General features: G+C 50.8%; 1 protein-coding gene across 2 annotated transcripts in view; it reads left to right on the forward strand.

Annotated features, from left to right (window-relative positions):
* Window positions 1-10,220, forward strand: part of vps13c (vacuolar protein sorting 13 homolog C) — a 104,666-nt gene extending 94,446 nt beyond the window's left edge. For both annotated transcript variants that reach the window (XM_034560881.1, XM_034560890.1), the window contains 4 exons: window positions 3,959-4,050; window positions 4,135-4,258; window positions 6,532-6,615; window positions 9,340-10,220. In XM_034560881.1, the coding sequence (XP_034416772.1) occupies window positions 3,959-4,050; window positions 4,135-4,258; window positions 6,532-6,615; window positions 9,340-9,432 (393 nt within the window). In that variant the 3' untranslated portion in view covers window positions 9,433-10,220. The remainder of the gene's footprint in view (window positions 1-3,958; window positions 4,051-4,134; window positions 4,259-6,531; window positions 6,616-9,339) is intronic.
* The last annotated feature ends 1,522 nt before the right edge of the window (window positions 10,221-11,742 follow it).

Consider the following 11,742-nt stretch of genomic DNA (forward strand, 5'->3'; position numbering starts at 1 on the left):
TTCTGGACGTCGGTCCTTTTGGACGTCGGTCCTCTGGACCCCGGTCCTCTGGACGTCGGTCTTCTGGACGTCGGTCTTCTGGACGTCGGTCTTCTGGACCCCGGTCCTCTGGACGTCGGCCCTCTGGACGTCGGTCTTCTGGACGTCGGTCTTCTGGACGTCGGCCCTCTGGACGTCGGTCTTCTGGACCCCGGTCCTCTGGACGTCGGTCCTCTGGATGTTGGCCCTCTGGATGTTGGTCTTCTGGACGTCGGTCTTCTGGACGTCCATCTTCTGGATGTTGGTCTTCTGGACGTCGGTCCTTTTGGACGTCGGCCCTCTGGACCCCGGTCCTCTGGACGTCGGTCTTCTGGACGTCGGTCCTCTGGACCCCGGTCCTCTGGACGTCGGCCCTCTGGACGTCGGCCCTCTGGACGTCGGTCTTCTGGACGTCGGTCTTCTGGACGTCGGCCCGTCGGTCTTCTGGACGTCGGACTTCTGGACGTCGGTCTTCTGGACGTCGGTCTTCTGGACATCGGACTTCTGGACGTCGGCCCTCTGGATGTTGGTCTTCTGGACGTCGGTCTTCTGGACGTCGGACTTCTGGACGTCCGTCTTCTGGATGTTGGTCTTCTGGACCCTGGTCCTCTGAACCTCGGTCCTCTGGATGTCGGTCTTCTGGACGTCGGACTTCTGGACGTCCGTCTTCTGGATGTTGGTCTTCTGGACGTCGGTCTTCTGGACGTCGGCCCTCTGGATGTTGGCCCTCTGGATGTTGGTCTTCTGGACGTCGGACTTCTGGACGTCCGTCTTCTGGATGTTGGTCTTCTGGACCCTGGTCCTCTGAACCTCGGTCCTCTGGATGTTGGTCTTCTGGACGTCGGTCTTCTGGACGTCGGACTTCTGGACGTCGGACTTCTGGACGTCGGACTTCTGGACGTCCGTCTTCTGGACCCTGGTCCTCTGAACCTCGGTCCTCTGGATGTTGGTCTTCTGAAGACTTCTGGACGTCGGTCTTCTGGACGTCGGTCTTCTGGACGTCGGTCTTCTGGACGTCAGTCTTCTGGATGTTGGTCTTCTGGACCCTGGTCCTCGGTCCTCTGGATGTTGGTCTTCTGGACGTCGGTCTTCTGGACGTCGGTCTTCTGGACGTCGGTCTTCTGGTTGTCGGTCCTCTGCATTTTAACTCTGCCTCAGACTCCTTAATCGCTCTACCGACAGTAACAGCGATCTTCCTCAACCTCCAGCCCTCCCGATCAGTGGAGCCGGATGGACTTAACAAGTCTCGGCAAGTCCGAGAAGTGATCCTCTATAAAGATCCTCTGGTTTTTAGTCCTACCTAGAAACCCTTTTAATTCGTCCACACTGTACACGTCTGGGTGCTCCTCACCTTCCTCAGAGAAGGAGTCCTCCTCCATACTGGACTCAGACTCCTCGTCCCCCTTACCCGAAGCTCCCTTCTTGGCCCGTGAGCTTTCCTCATCCTCCCTGCTCTTCCTCTTCAGACGGTGAGCCTGACTCTTCTCCTCCTCCTCCTCCATGTCAACCTCACCGTCTGACCACACGTAACCCTCCTCCTGCCCACAACTTTCCTTCCCTGCCCCTCCTCTTCCACCTGCTAAGACACTCCAGCCCTCTCCTCCTCCACTTCCTGGAACACCTCTGTCCCCCTACCCCCCACCTGCTGGACCACCTCTGTCCCCCTACCCCCCACCTGCTGGACCACTTCTGTCCCCCTACCCCCCACTTGCTGGGCCACCTCTGCCCCTTCTCCTTCACCCTGCTGGGCCCCACCCGTCTCCCCCTGTCCTCCCTGTTCCTCCTGCCGGTCCCCTCCGCCCCCCTCCGGACCCTCCTGGTTCTGTCCCTCAGGAGCCGCTTCACTAGAAGCGTCCCGCTCAGCTGACCTCTTCCTTGGGCACTCCCTGGCCTGATGCCCCTCTCGTCCACACCGGAAACATTTCCCGTTTCCAGAGGTCACAAACAGCACATAGTCAAAACCCTCGACTCTGGTCTTGATGACGAGGTTGAGCTCCTCACTCCTGTTGTTCAGGACCATGAGGAGCTGCCTCCTGTGCGACAACACGTGCTTCTGCAGGGGAGACCTGCACCCTGAGGAGACCTTCCTCACACCCGACACCACCCTCCCGTGCCTCGCCAGCTCTCCGAGCAACACCTCGTCCCTAATGAACGGGGGCACGTTGTCCACCGTGCCCTTCACCACGATGCCTCTCGCCGCCACCGTGCTCACCTTCTCCACGCTGTCGAGGAAGATCACGACCGCGCTGTTCATGCGGGCGGCGGACTTCACGCTGCCGTGACCCACCACCAGACTGCAGTCCTCCACCGCCAGACTGCAGTCCTCCACCGCCAGACTGCAGTCCTCCACCGCCAGACTGCAGTCCTCCACCGCCAGACTGCAGTCCTCCACCACCAGACTGCAGTCCTCCACCGCCAGACTGCAGTCCCCCACCGCCAGACTGCAGTCCCCCACCACCAGACTGCAGTCCTCCACCACCACCAGACTACAGTCCTCCACCACCAGACTGCAGTCCTCCACCACCAGACTACAGTCCTCCACCACCAGTCTGCAGTCCTCCATCACCAGACTGCAGTCCCCTACCACCAGACTGCAGTCCCCTACCACCAGACTACAGTCCCCTACCACCAGACTACAGTCCCCCACCGCCAGACTGCAGTCCCCCACCACCAGACTGCAGTCCCCCACCACCAGACTGCAGTCCTCCACCACCAGACTGCAGTCCCCCACCGCCAGACTGCAGTCCTCCACCACCAGACTGCAGTCCTCCACCACCAGACTGCAGTCCCCCACCGCCAGACTGCAGTCCCCCACCGCCAGACTGCAGTCCTCCACCACCAGACTGCAGTCCCCCACCGCCAGACTGCAGTCCCCCACCGCCAGACTGCAGTCCTCCACCGCCAGACTGCAGTCCTCCACCACCAGACTGCAGTCCTCCACCACCAGACTGCAGTCCTCCACCACCAGACTGCAGTCCTCCACCACCAGACTGCAGTCCTCCACCACCAGACTGCAGTCCTCCACCACCAGACTGCAGTCCCCCACCGCCAGACTGCAGTCCTCCACCACCAGACTGCAGTCCCCCACCACCAGACTGCTGTCTGTCTCTCAGTGACTCGGCCTGTCTGTCTGTCCCTCAGTGAACCTGTCTGTCTATCTCTCAGTGAACCTCCCTGTCTGTCTGTCCCTCAGTGAACCTGTCTGTCTGTCTCTCAGTGAACCTCCCTGTCTGTCTGTCCCTCAGTGAACCTCCCTGCCTGTCTGTCCCTCAGTGAACCTGTCTGTCTGTCCCTCAGTGAACCTGTCTGTCTGTCTGTCCCTCAGTGAACCTGTCTGTCTGTCCCTCAGTGAACCTCCCTGCCTGTCTGTCCCTCAGTGAACCTGTCTGTCTGTCTCTCAGTGAACCTCCCTGCCTGTCTGTCCCTCAGTGAACCTGTCTGTCTGTCTCTCAGTTAACCTGTCTGCCTGTCTGTCCCTCAGTGAACCTGTCTGTCCCTCAGTGAACCTCCCTGCCTGTCTGTCCCTCAGTGAATCTGTCTGTCTGTCCCTCAGTGAACCTGTCTGTCTGTCCCTCAGTGAACCTCCCTGTCTGTCTGTCCCTCAGTGAACCTCCCTGCCTGTCTGTCCCTCAGTGAACCTGTCTGTCTGTCCCTCAGTGAACCTCCCTGTCTGTCTGTCCCTCAGTGAACCTGTCTGTCTGTCTGTCCCTCAGTGAACCTCCCTGTCTGTCTGTCCCTCAGTGAACCTGTCTGTCTGTCCCTCAGTGAACCTCCCTGCCTGTCTGTCCCTCAGTGAACCTGTCTGTCTGTCCCTCAGTGAACCTGTCTGTCTGTCCCTCAGTGAACCTCCCTGCCTGTCTGTCCCTCAGTGAACCTGTCTGTCTGTCCCTCAGTGAACCTGTCTGTCTGTCCCTCAGTGAACCTGTCTGTGTCTCTACAGCGCTCTGAGATCCAGCTGCTGGAAGGGGAGGTGTTCAGAGACCTGTGTCCGTATCCTGGACACAGAAAGACCAACATCATCATCACCAACAGGTCCAAGTCCTCGTGTTGTTCTGAAGGGTGTTTGTTGTTTGCTGGTGTTGTTGTTTTAAATGTGTTGTTGTTGTTGTTGTGTAGGAGGGTTCTGTGTGTGAAGGAGATGGACTTCGTCGGTCATTTCAACAGAGAGTGGGAGTGTTTGTTTGAGAACTTCTACCGACCTCCAGCTGTGACGGGGTCAGAGCTGAAGATCTACTGCAAGGTACTGTCTGTCTGCCTGTCTGTCTGCCTGTCTGTTGGTCTGTCTGTCTGTCTCACTGACCATCAAGCACCGGACGTGGGGTGACAGAGCCTTCTCCATATCTGCCCCTCCCTCTGGAACTCTCTCCCCTGCACTGATCTTTCCTTATTCAAAACCCACCTGTTCAGAACGGCTTTTAATGTGTGATTGTTTGTTTGTTTGTTTGTTTTTGTTTTCTTATCACGGTCCGAGCGACTCAAAGTCCCTATTTATTTGTTTTATCTGTATTTTAGCTATTCTTATTTATTTATTTTTAGCTTTTAGGATGTTTTAATTATGTGAAGTGTCTTTGAGTATTATGAAAAGCGCTATATAAATTAAATGCATTATTATTATTATTATTATTATTATTATTATCTGTCTCACCGACCATCTGTCTCACTGACCGCCTGCCTGTCTCACCGACCATCTGTCTGTCTCACCGACCGCCTGTCTCACTAACCGCCTGCCTGTCTCACCGACCATCTGTCTCACTGACCGCCTGTCTCACTAACCGCCTGCCTGTCTCACCGACCATATGTCTCACTGACCGCCTGTCTCACCGACCGCCTGCCTGTCTCACCGACCATCTGTCTCACTGACCGCCTGTCTCACCGACCATCTGTCTGTCTCACCGACCATCTGTCTCACTGACCGCCTGTCTCACTGACCGCCTGCCTGTCTCACCGACCATCTGTCTCACTGACCGCCTGTCTCACCGACCATCTGTCTGTCTCACTGACTGCCTGCCTGTCTCACCGACCATCTGTCTCACTGACCGCCTGTCTCACTGACCGCCTGCCTGTCTCACCGACCATCTGTCTCACTGACCGCCTGTCTCACCGACCATCTGTCTGTCTCACTGACTGCCTGCCTGTCTCACCGACCATCTGTCTCACTGACCGCCTGTCTGTCTCACTGACTGCCTGCCTGTCTCACCGACCGTCTGTCTCACTGACTGCTTGCCTGTCTCACTGACCGCCTGCCTGTCTCACCGACCATCTGTCTGTCTCACTGACCGCCTGCCTGTCTCACCGACCATCTGTCTCACTGATCGTCTGTCTGTCTCACTGACCGCCTGCCTGTCTCACTGACCGCCTGCCTGTCTCACCGACCGTCTGTCTCACTGATCGTCTGTCTGTCTCACTGACTGCCTGCCTGTCTCACTGACTGCCTGCCTGTCTCACCGACCGTCTGTCTCACTGACTGCTTGCCTGTCTCACTGACCGCCTGCCTGTCTCACTGACCGCCTGCCTGTCTCACTGACCGCCTGCCTGTCTCACCGACCGTCTGTCTGTCTCACTGACCGCCTGCCTGTCTCACCGACCGTCTGTCTCACTGATCGTCTGTCTGTCTCACTGACTGCCTGCCTGTCTCACTGACTGCCTGCCTGTCTCACCGACCGTCTGTCTCACTGACTGCTTGCCTGTCTCACTGACCGCCTGCCTGTCTCACTGACCGCCTGCCTGTCTCACCGACCGTCTGCCTGTCTCACCGACCGTCTGTCTGTCTCACTGACTGCCTGCCTGTCTCACTGACCGCCTGCCTGTCTCACCGACCGTCTGTCTCACTGATCGTCTGTCTGTCTCACTGACTGCCTGCCTGTCTCACTGACTGCCTGCCTGTCTCACCGACCGTCTGTCTCACTGACTGCTTGCCTGTCTCACTGACCGCCTGCCTGTCTCACTGACCGCCTGCCTGTCTCACTGACCGCCTGCCTGTCTCACCGACCGTCTGTCTGTCTCACTGACCGCCTGCCTGTCTCACCGACCGTCTGTCTCACTGATCGTCTGTCTGTCTCACTGACTGCCTGCCTGTCTCACTGACTGCCTGCCTGTCTCACCGACCGTCTGTCTCACTGACTGCTTGCCTGTCTCACTGACCGCCTGCCTGTCTCACTGACCGCCTGCCTGTCTCACCGACCGTCTGCCTGTCTCACCGACCGTCTGTCTGTCTCACTGACTGCCTGCCTGTCTCACTGACCGCCTGCCTGTCTCACCGACCGTCTGTCTCACTGATCGTCTGTCTGTCTCACTGACTGCCTGCCTGTCTCACTGACTGCCTGCCTGTCTCACCGACCGTCTGTCTCACTGACTGCTTGCCTGTCTCACTGACCGCCTGCCTGTCTCACTGACCGCCTGCCTGTCTCACTGACCGCCTGCCTGTCTCACCGACCGTCTGTCTGTCTCACTGACTGCCTGCCTGTCTCACTGACCGCCTGCCTGTCTCACTGACCTCCTGTCTGTGTGCGTCAGGAGCAGCAGAAGTTGATGCTGCCAAAGAGAAGCGCTCAGGAGTCAGTGAGGAACGTTCAGCTCAGAGACTCAAACACTGCTCAGGTACGCTCGTCATCATCATGTGACTTTCATATTCCTTTTTAAACTGTCTGCTCTACAAAAAAAAGTAATTTAGAGCATTAAGCTCCGCCTACTCAGATTTTTAGACATTTTGAATTCTGTGAAAAACACATTGCGAACTCCTCCGACACGCTGCGTCTGATTAATACCAAATTATCTGTGGATCATTATTGGATCATTGTTATCCAAAGTCATCAGAAAGCGTGTTGATATATCATTGTGTTTAGAAGATATGGATCAATGAACCTCTAAGAGGCGTGGCTTCATACATCAATCTACATAACTTCCAAAAAAAGTGGCCAAATGTGTAGCATATGTTCACATCGCATCCTTTAACTCACCATCGTCATTCTATTCAAACACTAGGGGGCGCTGCAGGGAATCGGGCAATTTGTGCTTTTTTAGCCAACTTTTGTATTTTCAGACGTTATGTACGGGGTACTCAAACCTGATAAACCTTGTGGTGGCGTGGACCCCATTACTGTTAGAGAAAGTTGTTGTAACTCCGAGGTGCATCGTCCTCCTGCAGATATAATAATAATAAAGGATTATCTTATTTATCAACCCGCCCAAAGATCCTCATGCTTCATGCCGGTCCAGGCCAGAGCACGGAGGTACACAACATGATGCATGTGTATGTTCACATTGTCATAGCGCCACCTACTGGCAAAAGGAAATGACACGTTTTATACTATGACGTACTCCTAGTTCAGCTGCATGGGATGCTCAAAAACGCATGCAACTTTACACGTGTCAAAGGTCATGGAAACAAATAATTGTCAATAAAAGTCAATGATGGCCATAAAATGCGACTAATCAGTTTTTTTAATCTCCTAAACGCTGGGCCTGATACTTACAAAACTTTCTGCGGTTCATTATTGGTTGAATGTCATCATAAGTTATCAAAAGCTTGTTGATATCTCATCATTTAGAAGATATGGACCAATGAACTTTTAAGGGGTGTGGCCTAATATGTAAAGACATAAATTCCAATTCACTTGGCCTATCCTCACCACATTGCATATGTCCACATGGCATCCCTAAACGTATTTTTTCATAATATTTCAAAATTAGGGGGCGCTACAATCAATATTTGCATTTTTTTGCCTTTTTTCACGTTTTGGGGAGTTGTAAAAGAACAAATTCTTCCTAGAGATTAAACCCGATTCATTCCAAAATCGGGTAGTGTGATCTTGAGACCTTAGCAGACTAATCCTATTAAAAGATTACAAAAATATTAAACTATGTGTGTAGGGCGCGACGGCAAAGAACACCATTCGCCATGAAAATGGAAGTTTTTTTAACGTGGCCATACATTATGTAATCTGCTCCACATTTGTCATATGTCATGACACACTGACCCTGAAGACATCCATATGATAATTTTGCATTCTAGTCATAGCGCCACCTAGTGGCAACGGTAGGCTACATGTTTTCTACTTTCAGACCCTTCTCCTCACAGATTAATCAGATCCCTGTCAGAATGTGTCTGGTAACAGGAAGTAAAATGTTCTATACGTTGGCTAGCTCCTCTTAGTAGGTAAATCAGATCAACATCAAATTTGTTCCACACAAACGTAGGACTTTCATGATGCCAGCACACAAAGCATTTTATGTTTTGTGTAACACTGTTGCCTTGGCAACCTATTCTTCATAAACAACGAAGGGGCTTTGGAGGGACTAAACATATTCGAATTGTAACTAAACTTAGCACACACATAGATGTAGTTACCTGATATGACTTTAATGCTTCAAAATGGCAATTCGGGTCGATAGCGCCCCCTACAAATATAAATTTAAGCAGCCCCAGCGCTACGTTTGACCTACATGTATGAAACTTGGTAGGCATATGTGAAACATGTAAACTGAAAAGAAAGTCTCTTGGGGCCATGCTCTAAACCGTACCGGAAGTCGGCCATTTTTATTTCTTTGTGATTTTTCCGTTCATTTCTTCATGCCTTAGTATAGCTAACTCCTCCTAAATAAATCTTTGGATCAACTTCAAATTTTGTCAGTACAATCTAAAAACCTTAGTAATTAAAATGTATTGAAATCTGGTTGTTTTGTGAATGCTGTTGCCGTGGCTACGCACTCTTCGTCATGAAGACGAAGATGTTTTTGGGGGCTAAAAATTTTCAAAATACATCCAAACTTAGCACACACATTAACAGTCCTAAATGTAGTGGTATGATATGATTGTAATCCTTCATAATGGCAATTTGGCTCGATAGCGCCCCCTACAAAATGTCAACAAACCTTCGACAAATTTCGACAAAGCAGCCCTCGCAGTAGGTTTGACATAGAAATACAACGTTGGGGATGCTTATGTAAAACATGTTAACTTAAAAATAAGTCTCTTGGGACCATGCTCTAAACTGTACTAAAAGTCAGTCATTTTCAGTTTTGTGTGATTGTTCCATTAATTGTTGTGTATTTCTTGCCTCTAAAGATTACTGAACTCCTGATGAAGGGAATAGATCAGATCCCATTCAAATGTATTATGTTGATGCATGTTGTCTCGGGCCATACGGTGGATACAGCGAGTGGTGGACTGTTTGCAGTAAAAAACGTCTAACTCACAGACGCTAAGTAAGATACGGGTTACGGATAAGAGCTGATCATGAATGGATGGATGGATGGATTATTGTAATGAAGTTTTGTCAAACGGTGTGTTTTACCTTCATGTTTTCACCTGGTTACCTACAGAAGCTGCAGGCGGCCATATCGGACGCTCAGGTGGCGCAGCAGCAGCGCCGCATGGCGAGACAGAAGTCCCAGCGCTTCCTCAAAGAACACTGATGTCATTTCCTGTCAGCACATCCACTTCCTGTCCACTTCTGATCTTCCTTACATATCTTGAACTGCATCTTGCGATATGTAAAGGAAATATACATGTATACATACTTTATACATACATTCATATATAGTTTCTTTGTTTGAACTTCCTGTCGGGTTAGGGTTAGATTCGGGTTAGGGTTTGATTTCCACTGGATGCTTTTATTTTGAAGGTGGACTAGACCAATGCACTGGGTCAGCAGGGGTGTGGGTTTGATTTCCACTGGACGCTCTTATTTTGAAGGTATACAAAGTCACACTGCTGTCAGGCATTCTGGGTAAAAATCCTTCAAGAAATGGTCGCTGGAGTCGTGTGATCGTTATTCAATTATTTTGAGTGATTTTGTTATGTTTTACCTGTTGAACCAATGAACCATCCTGTTTGTAACGTTTAAATCTAAATATCTACCATGAATATTAATGTGGAGACGAGTTATCTTATTTTAATAAGAGGGCATAAGAGGGTTTGGGGTATTTTTGTCCCTGCTGGTTGACTGCAGGCTGCACTGTCACATGCTTGAAGATGAAGCCATAAAAACAACATATTGCACTAAACTGATATTTACAGTAATCTAGTTGTTGATGATGATGAATGTTTATCTTTTTAACAAATATCTCAAATGAAGATTTAGACAATCTGACTGTTTAATCCATAAATGAGTCAATTTGATTGATCAGAGTTCATCTTGTTCTTCAACAAAGTCTGAAAACCTAAATCTCCTCATCGATCAATAAATCCGAGGTTACCCAAATTGTTTACGTGTGTTTCACTTGTATTTTTATATTTAGGGCCCGAGCAAAAGGCTCTATTGAAACTGTCATGTTTATTTTTTCCTTTTTGGGGCTTTATCATATCACAAAACTTGTTAAATTTGACATGCTTATCAGGACTGGTGAAACATTTGATATTTTAGGGGTCTGTATTTGGGTACAAAGAAATGGCTCAAAAGCCCCCCCTAGAGTCATCTCCTCCAATGACCGATTGACTTGACATTTGACGCACATGTCCGGTTGTGTCTGCTCTACAAAAAAAGTATCTTGGACCGTCTTAAATTCAATGTGAAGGAGCAAAGTTCCTCCTAATGTCTGAGCCCCTCACTCTGTCTCTAAGGTCCACACGCCCTACGAATGAAGATCAATTCAGACGATCGGATCCTCTTTGGGTCACTACTCAAAGCTAATGACCATCGTGAAGGTCTGAACGTAGACAGACTGGTACGTGCAGAGCTTTGCATTCCGGTTCAGCTCCCTCTTCACCATCAGTTCGAATAAACACCTCCATCACTGCTGACGGCACCTCGAGCCGCCTCTCCATCTCACGCTCTATTTCACCCTCACTGGGGAACAAGACCCCAAGATACTTGAACTCTGTTGGGTTAGTGACTCTCCCAACGAGTAGGGACCACCACTAGTCTGACCACGGACTTGGAGGTACTGGTCTCATACCGACCGCCTCTCTGCGACCTGAAAGCTCACTGAATAACTAACCCTAACACGTAGAGGCTTGGGATGTGTTCATCAGTGAGTGACCGTTACAAAGGAAACCAACAGGAACCGACTCTTCCACATAACCAGAACCAAGTGTTACTGATGGTCAACCAAACAGAGAGGCCGAGGAACTACAAGAACACTGCTGAACAGGGACCAGCAGGGGGTGCCACATCAATGATTCACTGCAGATGGTTCAGTCTGCAGTATCAGAGAACCATCCCACGTCTAGGAGCCATTTGATTTGTTTAGGTTCAATAAGCACTACGTGGGGTCGGGGTTCAGGCCGAGGCTGGTCACAGGAAGTTAACCAATAGCTGTGATCTCTAAAGTTCTACTTCTATTAATCAGAAGGTCATTCAGAAAGACGTCTGGAGTCTGTTTGTGTCCATGTAAGAAAGAAATGCAGATCCACAATTAAATATGACGATACTGACGAGACCAACGAAATAACATTCATCATGATAACACTTTCAATTATTTAGAATTATTCTTAATTTGTTTTTCAACATTTATTAGTATCACAAACAAATATGTGGTCCACGTGGTCTAGTTCAGGTGGTCCACGTGGTTCAGGTGCTTCAGGCACTTCAGGCACTTCACTTGGTCCACTTGGTCCAGGTTCTTCAGGTGCTTCAGATGGCCCACGTGGTCCAGGTGCCCCAGATGGCCCACGTGGTCCAGGTGCCCCAGATGGCCCACGTGGTCCAGGTGCCCCAGATGGCCCACGTGGTCCAGGTGCCCCACGTGGTCCAGGTGCCCCAGATGGTCCACGTGGTCCAGGTG

The sequence above is a fragment of the Cyclopterus lumpus genome, chromosome 3 (genome assembly GCF_009769545.1).
Source record: "Cyclopterus lumpus isolate fCycLum1 chromosome 3, fCycLum1.pri, whole genome shotgun sequence".
NCBI classification, from domain to species: domain Eukaryota; kingdom Metazoa; phylum Chordata; class Actinopteri; order Perciformes; family Cyclopteridae; genus Cyclopterus; species Cyclopterus lumpus.